The 17,759-nt window shown below is 41.5% G+C and overlaps 1 protein-coding gene across 3 annotated transcripts; it reads left to right on the top strand.

The window, feature by feature from the left end:
* Positions 1-607: 607 nt before the first annotated feature.
* On the top strand, positions 608-17,394 carry NARS1 (asparaginyl-tRNA synthetase 1). Of its 3 annotated transcripts, none has more exons than XM_059706190.1 (15): positions 610-784; positions 1,801-1,880; positions 4,184-4,249; positions 4,344-4,436; positions 4,523-4,612; positions 5,598-5,676; positions 6,642-6,712; positions 7,507-7,593; positions 9,354-9,575; positions 9,678-9,877; positions 10,266-10,401; positions 11,322-11,435; positions 14,624-14,755; positions 15,658-15,789; positions 16,310-17,394. In XM_059706190.1, exons 1-15 carry the CDS (start codon positions 742-744, stop codon positions 16,439-16,441), a joined length of 1,677 nt encoding a protein of 558 aa, XP_059562173.1. In that variant the 5' UTR covers positions 610-741; the 3' UTR covers positions 16,442-17,394. The 3 variants fall into 3 exon arrangements, with proteins under 3 accessions (XP_059562174.1, XP_059562173.1, XP_059562172.1); XM_059706189.1 differs by having other exon boundaries at positions 614-784; positions 1,798-1,880; XM_059706191.1 differs by lacking the exon at positions 7,507-7,593 and having other exon boundaries at positions 608-784; positions 1,798-1,880.
* The last annotated feature ends 365 nt before the right edge of the window (positions 17,395-17,759 follow it).

Raw genomic sequence — 17,759 nt, 5'->3', positions numbered from 1 at the left:
GGATGTCCTCAAGACCCGGAGAAATGACTCATCACCCTTCCTTCACCTCCCACCCACCAGCTGCTAACATGACCCAAAGCCCTGACTCACGGTGTCTTGTGATTTCGCCCTACATAATCTGTACCTACAGCCAGCGAGTGTGGTTTGGAGCATTAGCTTCCCGCCTCCGTACGGGTCAATTCAATATTAAACTATATTTTCCTTCTATACTGCAAACTCCTGCTCGTGCATTTCCTTGGGCCAGTACGTGCAGGCAGGCAGGCTCGAGGAAAAACCACAGGAGTTCTGGTCACAAAGACACTAATTCCACAAGCAGGCCCACCTCTGGGGATATGGGCCGGAATCCTGTTTCCCTGAGGGCCCTGGAGCCCACCGCTGGGGGCAGAATTGTAAAATTCGCGGAGAAAGCAGAAAGTAAGGAGGAGGAGACGGAAGGGAGCGACACGCTGCCCCGGGCGAGTCCGATGGTCCAGGAGTCCCGCCCCGGACGTCGAAGTACGCGGGGCGGGGCGAGTCAGGGGGCGGGGCGCCGGGCGGACCGGAAGTTGCCTCTGCCCGGCCCAAAGATGGCGGCCGCAGCCACACTTGCCCTTGTCGCCTAAGCTCCTGTAACCAATGGCGCCGCGATGCTCGGGTGACTCATTGAGGCGACCTAGGCACGACGTTATATGATGCAACGTTGGAGTCGAGGAAGCCGCCGGTGCACGTTGCGGTGACAAGGCGGCGGCGTGTTGGGAGGTGATGTCCTTGGAGGTGACCCGGGCGACCGCAGGGATGGTACTAGGTGAGTGCGGCTCGGGGACCCCCGGGTGTGTAGGGGCGCGTTGCCTCTGCCCGGGGCGGGAACCTCGCTCAGGCCGATGACTAGCACTAGCAGACGGCCTGGCGCAGAGTGGGCGTGCCCCCACCCTTCAGACGGAGACGATCGCAGGAGGGTGTGCAGGGCCTGGGCCCGCCCGGCCGGGCTGCTGGGCTCGCCCCGGCCTCCCCCCAGCCCTCGGGGCCCCCGGCCGGGTGTGGCGGCCGCTCCCGCCCTGCCCCCCGAACATCCCGTGATGCGGCCGAGGGAGGCACTGTCGGAGCTCAGGGGACTCCTCATCGACGTCACTCTTCCAAGTGACCGCCAGGAAGGCCTTTGGAATTCGAACCGTCTTTCACAGCCCCCGTTTGTGCTGAGGCTTCCCGGCCCTCCATACGGAGCGGCAGCAAAGGGAAAAGCAGCCCTGCTTCCCCGTCAGACTTCCTGGCCGCGAGGCCTCTGCACCGTGTTTCACCGCAGAGCTTCGGGTTCCCTGAGAGACCAGAAGGAACTGGAATCTATCTGACATCTGGGCGCCGACTCTGGGGGACCGGACTTGTCCGTGTGCCTTGATTTCGTCCTCAGTGCAGCCTGCAAGGCGGGCGTTGTTTCCCCTGTTTTACAGTCAAGGGCATGGGCCTGGGGAGTGAAGGTGCAGCATGCCAGGATCCCAGGCTGGTCTGGCCCACTTCAAAGCCCGTCCTCATGACTGGGAACCCGGGGAGATGGAGCAGGCGCACAGGTTACTCACGGGATCAAAGTTCATTTTGAAAAGCTACCTGTGCAACCCCGATGTTTTTATGAGGTGGATGTCATGGGCACGGGGGCCTGGGAAAGGAATTGCGATACGTCTTCTTTGGGGCTGTGGCGGTTTTTCACTATAGTAACTCAGCTGCCTGTTCTGTTCACAGAAATAAAGAATGGATGGGGTAGTTGCAGCATGAGATGACTGATAATTATTGTCCAAATATGTAACTCATTCTCACTTTGTCAAACAGCAGAGCTCTACGTCTCCGATCGAGAGGGAAATGATGCGACAGGTGACGGAACCAAGGAGAAGCCTTTCAAAACCGGTCTGAAGGTAGTGTCTCCTCTCCTAGCAGAGCGGCTTTGCGTGTTTGAGTGACTTAGGTCAATTATTACGTGACTTGTCAGTAATCTATTTCAAGCACTGGGATTTGAAGAGAGTTTTTAGAAAAGGGGAAGTAAAGATGGTGTATAGAAATGTAGCTTTAGCAGATCTAAGTCTAAGCTTATTTGAACATTTTAAAGATGTCTTCTTTTTTCCTTATGTGGCATTGCATCTTGGAATGTGTCTCTCCAGTGAGTCAGATGGCCAGTTTTTTCAGTTCTTGTTGAAATAATATTCAGCTTCAGGTTAAGGTGCGGGTCGAGAGATCCCTCCTTAGGTAGCCATGGGTTTGCCTGTTGAACCGCAATGTCTGCACCTGCCAGGTAACGAAATGTTGAAGCTCCCTCCTTGGGCAGCAGGAAGAAAAGCTCTGCCCTGACCCTTTGTTCTGTGTCATACCTGGCCAATCTCCCTTTGTGTTAGCTGTGTTGCAACACTTACTTAGGTCATGATCAAGTGTTCCTCTCCTGGGAGCATTCTCTCTAGTTATGCTTTGGTGCGTCGTACATAGTTCTTACTTTTTAACTCTTAGGGGGAAATATTTCTCTCATTTCTGGGCTGTTGGGGTGACTTGAGCTCCCCAAACTGACAACACTGTTTAGGTGAATGTTTGCAGAATGTCCCTGTTAGCAAAAACATGCCATGCTGATTTGGGGAATTACAGTTTAGCTCCTTCAATTTCAGTGATACAAAAGGAGTGATCCGTAGAGAGTGTCAGGTATTAAGTGAATTCCTAATGATTTGCAAACATCCCTACAAAGTCTGATGGTTAAAAACATGAGTTCTTGGGTGTTTTTTACAAGGTCCAGGTTTCCCCCTCCTCTGTACCGATCATTGAGTTGGAACTGCTGTTAAAACAGGAGGAAAGGTGTTTTTTAGGTTTGGAAACTACACTTTTAGAAAGCTTTTTGTAAGCCTTAGATCTTATGATTGGAGAGAGTAATTCCTTACAATTATTTCTTGGTTGACTTAACAACTTGGGAGAAATTTGAAGTAGTTGATAAAACATTTATCGTTTACATACTTTCAACTATTTTTGTGAAAAAAGAATATGGCCGAAACCGGTTTGGCTCAGTGGATAGAGCGTCAGCCTGCGGACTGAAAGGTCCCAGGTTCGATTCCGTTCAAGGGCATGTACCTGGGTTGCGGGCACATCCCCAGCGGGGAGTGTGCAGGAGGCAGCTGATCAATGTTTCTCTCTCATTGATGTTTCTAACTCTCTATCTCTCTCCCTTCCTCTCTGTAAAAAATCAATAAAAAATTTTTAAAAAATGTATATTTTAAAAAAATAAATAAATAAAAAATAAAAGAAGAATATGAATTATAAAATCCTGTATAATGAAAAGCTAATATGCAAATTGTCCCCTCTACCGGGAGTTCAACCCGGAGTTCGACTAGGGGGCTGAACCGTAGGCCAACAGTCAGCAGCCCCTCCCCCCAGCCGTCCCCTACCCGTGCATGAGTTTGTGCACCAGGCCTCTGGTATTCAATAACCTCAAAGCTGATGTGTTCCAGTATTAGTGAAAGGTATTCTACATAAGAGTAATTTTTAAAATTAAATGAAACATAGCCCTTTATGTTCTTAGCCATTATTTTGTTGCTAGAGTTTCAGAATTGGCTTATCTGTTCCTTAGCCAGGATTAATCATTTAGATGTGATCTGTAACTGGCTTTTGCTATCATCTATCTCCTCTGTTGTCAGCATAACTCCCTCTGGCCCCTGCACCACTTAAAATCTGTTGCTTCTACTCTACTTGTGGCTGGGAAACTCTATATTATGTCACTGAACTTGCTAGAATTGTTGCAAAAGGACCTGAGAGCTAAAAAAAAAATGTTCTTAGGACTTGAACCAGTCAATCTATCAATATTGACTTTCAACTCTTGGGGTCTCTTCTTGGCTCTTGATTATGTTCTAGACCAGTGATGGCGAACCTATGACACGCGTGTCAGAGGTGACACACGAACTCATTTTTTTGGTTGATTTTTTCTTTGTTAAATGGCATTTAAATATATAAAATAAATGTCAAAAATATAAGTCTTTGTTTTACTATGGTTGCAAATGTCAAAAAATTTCTATATGTGACACGGCACCAGAGTTAAGTTAGGGTTTTTCAAAATGCTGACACGCCGAGCTCAAAAGGTTCGCCATCACTGTTCTAGATGGTTGAAGTTGCCTCATAATTACCGTGTTATTTTTATCTCAAATATTGTACAATGTTAAGGATATTTTCTTTTTCTCTCTCCTCATCCAAGGCTTTGATGACAGTGGGAAAAGAACCATTTCCTACCATTTACGTAGACTCACAAAAAGAAAATGAGGTAGGGTGAACGAAAACCTTTGCAGAATTTTATTTTCTGAGTATTCATCAGAACATAGAGGTCTTGAAAAACTAAATATCTGTTTTCTCTCTAGCGGTGGGATGTTATTTCTAAATCACAGATGAAGAACATTAGGAAAATGTGGCATAGGGAACAAATGAAGAGTGAATCCCGGGAAAAGAAAGAGGTGAGCAATGAATTCACAACTGAGAACATTTGAAAAGTTAGAACACTAGGAACTGTGTTAACAAATTGCTTTATCATTAAAATTAGGCAGAAGACAATTTGAGAAGAGAAAAGAACCTGGAAGAAGCAAAGAAGATTACCATTGAAAACGATCCAAGTCTTCCAGAGCCAAAATGTGTAAGTGTGACGTGTATTGTCACAAACACGGCAAACTGTTGTTTGTGTGTCTGAGGGCCCTGCCGCGAGCTTTGTTCCTTTGCATTGTCAGTCTTTCCTTTCCTTGTACAAGAAGGGATAGAGAGAAGTAATGTTTTACAGTTTTGCGGCTGGTGGTGCTTTGGGGTTCATTTTCTTTTTTAAAAAATATTTTTATTGATTTTAGAGAGGAAGGGAGAGAGAGAGAGAGAAACATCAATGATGAGAGAGAATTATTAATCGGCTGACTCCTGCAAGTCCTACACTGGGAATCGAGCCCACAACCTGGGCATGTGCCCTGACCAGGAATCGAACTGTGACCTCCTGGTTCATAGGTTGATGTTCAGCCACTGATCCATGCCAGTCAGACAGGATTTTTTAAATACAAAGTTTTGTGATTTTATGAAATTGGATTCCTTCTCTGTTCTTTCTAGAACAGGATGCTGGCCTCTGAGTGGGCATGCGTAGATTTCAGACAGTTCTGATTGCTGATGAACTGCCATATTTTCCCTGTTTTCTTAGTGAGGAAGCTGTTTTCTTGGCTGTATTCACCACCCCCTTTACTCACCTCTCTATTCTCCTTCATCCCCCAAACAGAAAGCTAGCTAGCCTTTGTTAACTTCTACCTCCCAGAATGTCTGGAGGGACTGTGAGGTCAGGGACAGGGCTCTGTGTGGATTTGGGTTATTGCTCTTGTGAATTCATGTACTCGCTGATTTTCTGTAGCCATAGCTGAAATTCTGGGTGTTTCTCACAGTTGGTTTTGCACTAAGAGAAAGGGATTTTTTTTAACCACGCAGTATGGTGAAGTTTTCTGGTTCTAACCTGCAGTAAAGTTACTAATCTGTGGTTTTGCACCATTTTTGAAATTTTAACGCTTTACTGTCATCCATCTAATATTAGTGAAAAACTGATATGTGATAAAAATGACACGGTTAGTAAAATGTTATTTATTTTAATTTGACAGGTGAAGATTCATGCATTAGAAGGATATAGAGGCCAAAGAGTTAAAGTGTTTGGCTGGGTCCATAGGCTGCGAAGGCAAGGTAAATGGCGTAGCTTTCCTTTTCTCTCTTTTATTTTTAAATATCCCTGGTCTTAGATGAAGAGTAATGTAAAAACATTTACTTGGAAATATTTTGATTTTTGGATGCTAGTTTTTTAAAGGAGATAGTGACTTATAGCCTAAATTTGTTCTTATTCAATATGACTATTAAAAGTTTTTAAAAAATTTAAATGCTCTTTAACTATAAGCAATCACAGTGATCAGAAGGTGTCCAATAAATATTTGTGTAGTTGAACTTAGTTTTTTAATGAAAAGCAGGAAGTGGAGAGCCAAATCTGAAACTTACTGATGGTAGAACTCGTGACACTTATGATTAGTATATTTGCATTCTGCTTCTACTGATATTTTGTTTTCTCTTTCTCTTTTTATAACTTCATTACACGTATTTTATTGTAAGTGGTTATCAAATCCTTCGTAAAAAGAAATGGGCCATTTGCCCTGGCTGGGTGGCTCAGTTGGTTGACCGTCGTCCTGAAAACCAAAAGGTTGTGGGTTGATTCCTGATCGACACATACCTGGGTTGCAAGTTTGACCCCTAGTCTGAGCGTGTAGGGAAGGCAACCGATCAGTGTTCTCACATTGATGTTTTTCTCTTTTTCTCTAAAAACATATCCTCGGGTGAAGGTTCGTTTAAAAAGGGCGAGATGTAAATAAGAAAAAATGATTCTTTACCACGGTGTTTCTGCACCTCGCACCTAGTGCACAGTCCATTAGGCATTGCTGGGGCTTCAGCAGCTAATAGGCCTAATCCCTCATCTCATGTTGCTTACTGTCTGCTTTCCCTTGGTTGCGTGGGTCATGAGGATCACATGGGATTTGAAAGTACAATTAAGAAGATAACGTGCTTTACAAATACTGAGTAGTGATATAACCAGGGACACTTCAGAGGAAGGGCAGCCCCTGGGAGGTCTGAATTTTCAATACATTTCTCTTTCTCACTTTCAGGAAAGAACTTAATGTTTCTGGTGTTGCGGGATGGTACAGGGTATCTTCAGTGTGTCTTGTCAGATGATTTGGTAAATATTTTTTCTTACTTGTGGTTAAAATTTCGATTTTTTTCAGTAGCTTCCTTTATTGTTAGTTTTTGGAATTTTAACTGTTATTATGGAAAACATTTATTTGTTGGGGAAAAACTGGTTGTTTGTCCTGTGGAATTTCTCTGGATTTGGTCAATTGCATACGCTGGATGTTAAGTCTAATCATATGTAGCTATCTATATAATTTTTATATATGTATGTGTGTGTGTGTGTGTGTGTGTGTATAATGTATATAGATATATAGATATTTGGCACCACTATTTCATGGGCAAAGCTCTTTCAATTGCATATTGTGAAACACATAATGTCTGGTTGGTTTTTTGTTTTTATGTTTTTGTGTGTTTGTTTTTTTTATGAATTGTGGGCTCAGGTGTTGGTAGTCTGGTCCCTCCCTCCATTACAAAGTTCCCCATCACTTTTCTTCTAATGATTTTAACAAGTATTGGTGATCATAGCTCATATTGACTCTGTATTATTTTAACAGTCTGAATTTCAAATAAAAATGAATTTTTCAAATGTTTTAAGAGATGTGGGCTAATGTCATTTATACCTATGTATGTATGTAAAGTATTTATTTACATAAATGTGTATATTTATATAGAGATAAATCTTTTATAAAAGTAGCTATTCTTTATTAATATTAAAAATTGATGGCCATCTTATTTTACTAGTTTTGGACCAGATAATTTGTAAATAATCCCCTTTGTTTTCTATATGTTAGAATATTTTAATGTAAATGTGAATAACTAAGTTTGAATTTGATCTTTTTATAGTGTCAGTGTTACAATGGAGTAGTCTTGTCCACTGAGAGTAGTGTTGCAGTGTACGGAATGCTAAATCTTACCCCAAAGGGCAAACAGGTGAGTGGATTGACTTTCTCACTGGGTGAATAGCTGTTTGCTTGTATTGCAATTCGTACTTTTGGTATTTGGCATATAAACACACAAATATGATGCAGTTGCTAAATTTAGTATGCCTTTTCCTTTTCCTGTGAAATCCCACTGTACAGCTCAGAAGATGTAACAAACTCAGGGATATCCAACCTTGTAGAATTCCTGAATAATCCTCATGGACCATAATATAGCCACTTTGCTGTGGGTGTGTGAATAACTTTTCAGCTAGGTGGAAATAAAAACTTAATCCAAGAAATTTCAGGAAAGAACAATAATCTAAATCGAAAATTTTTGGATAGAATTTGAGAACCTCTTAAAAAAGTTAAATATAACTGATATGCAGAAAGATGTTTGCTCCCTAGCCAACAGGCACATAACCTGTACCAGTTACAGTTACTTGTTAGTAATTATTGCTCAAGTAGCTACTACTGTGGTTATATTCCTTGGTTGGGAAAGAAAACAAAGGTGACATACTAACCACCAGAGGGAGCCCCTAGAGTCTACTTACTAGACTAGAAATATTGATTAAAGAGAGTCAGAGCTCATGTAAAAGAAAAACCCGTATTTAGAGTGAATATCTGATCCAAGTTCCCTGGATTTTCCTTGGAATTAATGTGATTGGGAAATGGAGTGATTGTTGTGATGCTACTTGCTGTCCAATGTTTGGCACGAAGAAAATTATGTATTCCATAATCTGTGGCTTCTAAAATGAATTGTTTTTAATGGAATTATCAGGGAGAATTTGAACTTTTATTATATATATGTTCCAAGGAGAAACAGCTTGTAGTAAAATCTTTGCATTTAAAGAGCTTTTCAATGTGAGTATTGTGTTACTTTCAATTATTGGTAAAGGCTAGAAAGATATACCAAAATGTTAATAGTAGTTAGTAGTTACTTCAAGTTGTGGGATTATAGTTTTATTTTTTACTTTGTGCTTTCTAATTTTTCAAAAACTTGTATGTGAATTAACTCCAAAAGGAATATTAAATATATCAATATAAAATTGAATTATTGGGTCTGTTAGAAGGGTAGGCTAATAATGATGAGATTTTTAGAAATAGCTTACCAAAAATTTTGTAATCAAGTAAAAACTCAAAGTACTCGCTGCAGGACAACCAGTAAGTCGAGTGACAAGGAATTGGAGTAAGGAAAGCAACTTTATTCGGAAGCCAGTAAGCAGAGGAGAAGGCAGTCTAGCGTCGTAAAGAACCATCTTGAGAAAGTACAGAATTCAGTCATCTTATGTCAGGGGACAGGGAAAAACAGGAGGGTTTAAAGTCAAGAGGTGGTTGATGACTGCAGACGTCTGGATGCCAGGAAGGGCCCAAGGGGGTGGTGAAAAGTCTTTGCTTTTGTTCGGCAAACTTCAGTTGTCTTGGTCCCACTCACAAGATTTCTGTAAATTTTTTTATAAACCGTTTTTTGGGTTTTTTTTTACATACCTTCCTTATCTCTTTGGGGAAGTTGTGGCGAGCAGGGAGGTTGTTTGAGTAATTTCTAGGGTACAGGTTAGATCCTTGAATGATAAGCATATCTGTGTGCAGGACTAAGCAGAAGATTCTAACCCACATGTCATGGGACCTGGCAGGTTCGAGCAATGTGGTGTCAGAAAGATCATTAGAATCTATTACATTTTGACATAAATTAAAATCTTTACTACTACTGTAAATTTTTTGTTTCATTCTCCTTACCTTTCATTCCTCCCCTCCTTTTTTAAAAAAATGTAGGCTCCTGGGGGCCATGAGCTGAATTGCGACTTCTGGGAACTGATTGGCTTGGCCCCTGCTGGAGGAGCTGACAACTTGATCAACGAAGAATCTGACGTTGACGTCCAGCTCAACAACAGACACATGATGATCCGAGGAGAAAACATGTCCAAAATCCTGAAAGCGCGCTCCGTGGTCACCAGGTGCTTTAGAGATCACTTCTTTGATAGGGGGTACTGTGAAGTAAGTGTGCACTCATCTCTTGCAAATGATACCTTTGGCCATTCTTCAACTTGAATAGAGGTGCTCACAGTGGGCTTCCTTTACTCCTTTCCGTTTGAACAGGTTACTCCTCCAACATTAGTGCAAACTCAAGTGGAAGGTGGTGCTACACTCTTCAAGCTTGACTATTTTGGAGAAGAGGCATTTTTGACTCAGTCCTCTCAGTTGTACCTGGAGACCTGCATTCCAGCTCTGGGGGATGTTTTTTGTATTGCACAGTCATACAGGGCAGAACAATCCAGAACAAGAAGGCACCTGGCTGAGTATGAATTGTCTTTTTATTTTAAAAATAATTGTTTAGAAAAGCAATTTTTATGTAGTCAAAGGATGCCTATGTAAATGTGTTGGTATGTTAAGAGGATATATGAAGAGCAGTTGAATAAATTAATTAAAACTGTGTAAAAAGTTTTGCCTCTTAGGCCATAGCTAGCTAAGGCCTTCCTTTTACTTGGCCTTGATCCTTTATGTGTTAAGGAATAAACAAAAATTAATTATTTAAAGGGGAAAGGTAGGTGTGTGCTAAAACTAATTTGCAGAGTTAGCAAGGATGGAATTTTACTTTTCTGGACAGTTTCCCAATGTTAAAATCCTTGTATGAGAGAAACTTAGTAGAAATGAAGAGCAGCTCTGAGCTAGTGTCTCGTTCTTCAGATACACTCACGTGGAGGCAGAGTGCCCTTTCCTGACCTTTGAGGAGCTCCTGAACCGGTTGGAGGACTTGGTTTGTGACGTGGTAGATAGAGTCTTGAAATCACCCGCAGCAAGCATAGTGTATGACCTCAATCCGGTAGGTCTAGTGTTTTATGGAAATACAAAATTATGATTTCTTTTCTGGAAGGCAATGTTGTTTTCACCCTCAGTATTTATAGATTAAATGGGTTGGCGAGCTTTGAAGTAAATGGCTAATAATTGCCATTTCTCCACACTACTTCAAAAGGTAACTAACCAAGAATGTGCAAAGAGCCTCAAACATACAGGTACATACACAAAGAAGAGATAAGATCATCTGTGCCTTTCTTGTGGAATACCTTTGGAAATAACAGCAATATGTAACTTCACACCAATGGTTTCAGGGAATAATGAGTTTGCTAGAGTTAGTTTATACTCTCATGTGTATTACCACAAAGATTCCAGTTATGTAATCACCAGTAGTCAGTTCCACTCATTGCCCCCTCAATCAGAGCCCTGCAGAACATTTGAAACCTCTTTTATCTAATGCTTTTTTGACATCCCTTTCAGAGAGTACTTTAAAAGTGGAAGCATTTAGCCGAAACCGGTTTGGCTCAGTGGATAGAGCGTCGGCCTGCGGACTCAAGGGTCCCAGGTTCGATTCCGGTCAAGGGCATGTACCTGGGTTGCGGGCACATCCCCAGTAGGAGATGTGCAGGAGGCAGCTGATCGATGTTTCTAGCTCTCTATCTCTCTCCCTTCCTCTCTGTAAAAAAATCAATAAAATATATTTTAAAAAAAAAAAGTGGAAGCATTTAAAATTAAAGTGTTTTTATATTCATGCATTAAAAAAATAATTGCCAATAATTTAATAACATTTTAACTTAGGAGGAAGTTCATATGTTTTTCTTTTTAGGAATGTCCACATTGATTTTTAGTCTGAAATAATATTTTACAATGATACTAAGTAGTTTTTCTTAAAATGGGAATTTTAGTGTTAATGGTTTCTTTCTATACACTGTCTTTTTCCTTCTATAGAACTTCAAGCCCCCCAAACGGCCTTTCAAACGGATGAACTATTCAGATGCTATTGTGTGGCTCAAAGAACACAATATAAAGAAAGAAGATGGAACTTTCTATGAGTTTGGAGAGGTTTGTATTCCTTTCTAATCATTGTTTCAAAGGCGGCATTGTGCTTAAGTGGATTGCTACTTCTGCTTAATTAACCAGTGATGCCGGAGGCATCTGCTTGCCATCAAATCAATGGTAACTGAACCTTCCGGGCTGGCTGATGATTCATTGACTTAATAGATGTAGAGTAAGCCTTAGAACAGTGCCTTTCTGTAGCGTTCAATAAATATTAGCAAGTTTTTAGCCTTCACACCTCATCTGTTGCCTTCTTCTCTTCTTCCATGATCAGTCATGGGCTTGGTTGTAATTCTCTAGGCTGGCAGGATGCCTTAGAAAGTTGTAGACTCTAAATTTACTGCAAAATGTTAGCATCTATACTAATAATAGAGGAATATGCAAGTTGTCCAGGACGCCGTCACAGTAACAACCAAACGGCAGGCTGCATTGGGTGACCAGGCTGACAGGAGGGTTAGTGATGGATGACCAAATGACTGAACAGCAGGCTGCATGGGGTGACCGGGCCAGCAGCGGGGGCAGTTGGCGGCTACCAGGCCAGCAGGGGGAGGCAGTTGGAGTGGCGACCAGGCCGGTGGAGGGGCAATTAGGGGCCATCAGGCAGGCAGAGGTGGTTAGGGGTGATCAGGCTTGCGGGGGGGGCGGGGGGGGGGGGTGTTAGAGGCGATCAGGCAGGCAGGTAAGCACTTAGGAGCCAGTGGTCCCAGATTATGAGAAGGATGTCCTACTGCTGGGTTAGGCCTAACCCGGCAGTTGGACACCACCCGAGGGGTCCCGGATTGGAGAAGATGCAGGCTGGGCTGAGGGGACACCACCACCACCCCGCGCGCCCCCCCCCCCCCCCCCCCCCGCACGAATTTCGGGCACTGGGTCTCTAGTGTATATATATTTGTTTTGTTTGTCTGGAGAAAGTATCTGGCTTTGCAAAAAGGATCCCCTCCCCTCAAAACAGTAAATCAAAACTCCTTCATGTGGAGGGGATTCAAAGAAGAAAATAGCCGCAGGTTAAAATGCAAAACCAAGAGAAGCCTTGATAAGGAAGGTGGCCTGGGGCCCCCGGTAAACTGAGTGGGTATCAGCTTGGGGTGTAAATTATTTGTTTGTTAAATTTTTTATTTATTGATTTGAGAGAGCGATAGAGACATCGATTTGTTTTTCCACTTATTTATGAATTCATTGGTTGATTCTTGTATGTGCCCTGATTGGGGATTGAACCCACAACTTTGGCATATCAGGATAGTGCTCTAACCAACTGAGCTGCCTGGGTGAGGGTATAAATTGTTAACATGGTTCTAAGCCCTCTTTCCTGTGCATTTAACCATTCCTTGCATAATATTTGAAAATCCAACTGTTCTATAGAGGAAATGTAACTACTGCTAGCTAGAGGTTTGTTTATTTTTAGAAGGAATTTATAGAGAGGACAAACAGTAGACTTGACCTATGTAAATTACTCTTAATGTTTCATGAATTCAATTGATGATGTGTAATAGAATTTTGTACTGAAGACTTTAGAACTGTTAGCAAAGCAGTGTGATTGAGTGGAAAGAAGACAAGTTTTGGAGTAAGAAGGCTTCCCAGGTGGGCTTAGCTCCCACCTCTGTCCTCACTGCTGTATAACCAACCGAAGGCCAGTGACCCTGCTCCCTGGTTCCTTATCTCTGATGTGGAGGTAACATCCACTTTGCAAAGTCGTGAAGACTCAGTGAGCAAAATGCCTAGAGCAGTGGTTCTCAACCTTCCTAATGCCGCAACCCTTTAATACAGTTCCTCATGTTGTGGTGACCCCCAATTTCATTGTTACAAATTGAACATAATTAAAGCATAGTGATTAATCACAGAAACAGTATGTAATTACATATGTGTTTTCCGATGGTCTTAGGCGACCCCTGTGAAAAGATCGTTTGACCCCCAAAGGGGTCACGACCGACAGGTTGAGAACCGCTGGCCTAGAGGGTCCCTGGCACAGGAAGTGCTAAGGACAGGCCAGTCCTTACTCTACACCCATACACATGAGGGTGCTACAGTAGATAAACATTCTAAAGACTTTTGGAAAAGACTCCTTTTCCTTCAATTAAATCTTATGCAGAACTCTAGGGTGCAAAGTAGCTAAAAGCTGAGAAACCAGAGCTCTCCCACTCACCTCCCATCTCTCTGTACTTTAGAGGGCACAGGGCTCGAGGGACTAGAGCTTGGAAACGGGTGGGCCAGGTGATTGCTAAGCTCCACTTCAGTTCCTACACTAAACAAATCAGTGCGTCTTGTCCAGTTCTTTCTTGATTTTTTATTGGGACAGGAGTTTTCAGTGGAATTTATGTGTGGTTTACTGAAGGATGTTTGAGAGAGAAACGGATTCATCATCATCTAACAAATCTTGCCTAACTATTCCAGTTGCGGTTACACTTAAAATTTGACATTGGCTATTTGTCTTATGACGGTGTCTTACTATCATTGAAGGTACACAGATTTATTATTATAGGAAAGAAGTGCAGATACTAGGAGAGTTTAAAGATTATTATTGTTTTTGTTTGTTTTCATTGATTTCAGAGAGGAAGGGAGAGGGAGAGAGATGATTAGAATATCAATGATGAGAGAGAATCATTGATTGGCTGCCTCCTGCACGCCCCACACTGGGGATCAAGCCCACAACCTGGGCAGGTGCCCTGACCGGGAATCGAATGTGACCTCTGGTTCATAGGTTAACGCTCAACCACTGAGCCTCTCCAGCCAGGCAAAAGATTGTTGTTATTAATAACATACACTGTGTGTATATCGATATTCTGGAACATTCACTGATTATCATGTGTCTTATGGGACTAAATGGACCATGTCTGTTTCAGAGCTAGATAAAACTAGCCATTGACAAAATGAGCAATATCTAGTCACAGTGATAATGACTTGGGTGGGGGTTTTTTGCTTGTTTTTGGGGGGGTTCATTCTTCAAGCAGCATGGCACATGAGATATATTGTAGAAGGATGCAGATCATTTTATAGTTTATTTAATAACTGGGTTTTTAAAATATATTTATTTGTTTTTTAAAGAAATTGTCCCTTACCCTGTGTATCTGGGTGATGGTAGGTATGTATTCTTCCTGTGTTGCATTAAGAAGAGGAAGGGTAGCTACTAGGTGAAAGAGCTGCTTCTGTCTTGTTGCATTTAGAGCTGTAAATGTTAATAAAGTCTTGTTCAACCTCAGGATATCCCTGAAGCTCCTGAGAGACTGATGACGGACACCATTAATGAGCCCATCCTGCTGTGTCGATTTCCTGTGGAGATCAAGTCCTTCTATATGCAGCGCTGTCCTGAGGATTCCCGCCTCACTGAATCTGTCAGTTGTGATTTGAACAGTATTAATAATTTTGCTTTTTAAGGGGGTGGAGACTGTTATTAGGATAATATACAGCTCATGGCAAATATTTCATTATAAATCTAGAATGACATTTTTTAAGAAGTTTTTTTTGTCCTCTAATAAATTTACTTTGTTAAATTACAGAATTTGAATATTTGCATTTTGCATGATCATAGTACTCCTTTAGTTATAGGACAGGGGTGGGCAGCCCCTGGCACGTGTGCCAAACATGGCGCGCCAGTAACTTTTGCCGCCATGCGAAACCCTCTCTTCTTCCATTTACAATTTTTTTCTTAATATCGACTTTTTTATTTTTCAGATAAATAATTTTACATAACATGTATACATTAAAAAATAAATGTATTTTTCATCATCATATACTGTGTTTTTGTCGCTCAAATGAATTTTATTATTTCTTCAAGTTTCTTCACATACGTACACCTTAAGAGATATCAAGTAGGCATAACATGTTCTCAAAAAATTAGGGTTGGCACGCAGAAGAATTTTGAGTCAGAGATTTTGCTGGTTTTGGCACACACTCACAAAAAGGTTGCCCACCCCTGCTATAGAAGCTTAATTGTGATTTTTTTTTTCTTAATATATTTTTATTGATTTCAGAGAGGAAGAGAGAGATAGAACATCAATGACGAGAGAGAATCATTGATCAGTTGCCTCCTGCACACCCTTTACTGGGGATCAAGCCCGCAACCAGGCATGTACCCTTGACCAGAATCGAACCCAGGACCCTTCAGCCCACAGGCCAACACTTCATTCACTGAGCCAAACCTGCTAGGGCTTAATTGTGATTTTCATTTAAACTGTAGAGCAGTGTCATGACTGATAGCCTGTCGTAACTGCATTTGATTTACTTGTTGTTAAAGGTCGACGTGTTGATGCCCAATGTTGGCGAGATTGTGGGAGGCTCCATGCGTATCTGGGATAGTGAAGAAATGCTGGCAGGTTATAAAAGGGAAGGAATTGACCCCACACCCTATTACTGGTACACAGATCAGGTAGAAACAATTTTTTAAATACTCTTTACATTTTTTTATTGTAGTAGTTTTGTATAAATTGAAATTTAAAAGGTGATGATTCAGGATGGAACTTTAGGATTTAAAGAGCTTTATTCAGTTTCATGATTATGTCATGTGAATATTGCTAGTTTTGGTTTTGGCTAATAACACGTTAACTTCATTTGAAACCCTATTTAACTGCTGGCCTTGCTCATCACTACTGAGCTTTTAAACATTTGTCATTGGATCTGACCAACATCTAGTGCTATCTTTCATTTTCCTCTTATAGCCAAAGACATTGACTTGGTTTTAAAGTTTGAAATCTCTTCTTTCCAAGGTAGCACTTAATCCCTGTTTTATTTTCCATACCGAATTATTTCTTCACATGTGTTCCATGAAGGTATTTAGATTAAGGGTTGAATTCTTAACCACAATAAGCTAACTCATTTCACAGTAGAAAATTTTAACTATTTTATGAAAAACTGTAAATTAAGCATATTCCTCTCTCTTTTTTAAACAGAGAAAATATGGCACCTGCCCACATGGAGGCTATGGCTTGGGCTTGGAACGATTCTTGACCTGGATTCTGAATAGGTATCACATCCGAGATGTATGCTTATACCCTCGCTTTGTCCAGCGCTGCAAGCCGTAACCGGTGCCTCCTGAAGCACGAAGGACAGCACATGGTTCCTGAGAGCAACAGACTGCCTCGTCCAAAAGAACAAAAAGCCAAGATCTTCCCTTTTTTATTCTATGGGGATATGTCTGGTTCTGTTTTCCCCTTTTGTTTTTGTTTTCCTGCTACCACAGAAAGCAATCCAAAACACTGGAACATACAGTAAAGTGACATTGATGTTGCCATTTTAAGAAAAAATATCCATTACAAAATTGAGAAATACGTGGCATGTAATTCTGCTATTATGAATATATTTCAGCATTTTATGTAATTATAGGTTATAATCTTTGCACCTGTATACCATATATATAATTAAACAGTTTTTAATTATGGTCTAAGACATTCCAGTTACCTAAAATTTTTGTCTTTTTAATTATAACTGAAATTCTTTAATTTGTATCATTTTATTGTATCAATGGGTTAAACATCTTGGGAAGATTGACACTATGGTGTAAAAATTTGCTAGTATTAGAACAGAGTATAATTTAACAATAGATGCTGGAATCAAATGAATAGCCTCTTGCATCATTATTACTCTTTTCTAAATCCGTGTAGCTGCTTGTAATTCTGAGGCATACGGATTGATATGGAAGAACTTGTAAAAATGGAACTGTCTTAATTTGAAGAGCAAAATTTTTTTTTCAGTGCTTCAGTGAACAGCATCCTTCCTAGCATTAATTTAAATTAAAGGGAGACTGGTCTTCCCTCTTTCCTGGTAGTTCCTAAATAACTAAGAATAAGTTCCCAAAGAATTTGCACATAGAATCTTACAACTGTTAAATGACTGAGTCATCCCCATATCTCATCTGTACTCCCTTATTAACTCAGCAGGCTTTTTGAATGGCTTTGTTTCAGATTTGGTTAATTTCTCCCCCAAAATGCATGTCATGTATTCTCAGCAATCAATAAATGGACACACATAAAAACTCTTTGTTGGCTTAATTTTTTTAAAGCTGAACATTTCTGTCTCACATTAGTTCATGTGTTTGCATTTTTTTTATCTTTTAGTAGAGGCCCGATGCATGAAAATTCGTGCACTCGAGGGGGTCCCTCAGCCCGGCCTGCACCCTCTCACAATCCAGGACCCCTTAGGTAGGGTCCCTAGGCCTGCTGAGATCAGGGCCTATTGGGGCTTTCCTTCCCCCGGCTGCAGGCAGCTGACCCCACCCCCGCCACTACCATTGCATTCCTTCTGTGCAGCGCTGCTTCCCCCCCCTCCTCTACCACTGGTGGCCTTCCTCTGCAGGCGGCAGGTGTGGGGTGCAATGGCTTGGCAGGCCTGGGCCTCCCTCTG

The sequence above is a fragment of the Myotis daubentonii genome, chromosome 8, assembly GCF_963259705.1.
Source record: "Myotis daubentonii chromosome 8, mMyoDau2.1, whole genome shotgun sequence".
Classification (NCBI taxonomy): Eukaryota; Metazoa; Chordata; class Mammalia; order Chiroptera; family Vespertilionidae; genus Myotis; species Myotis daubentonii.
The sequence above is the reverse complement of the archived record's forward strand: the minus strand, read 5'-3'. Positions and strand labels throughout refer to the sequence as shown.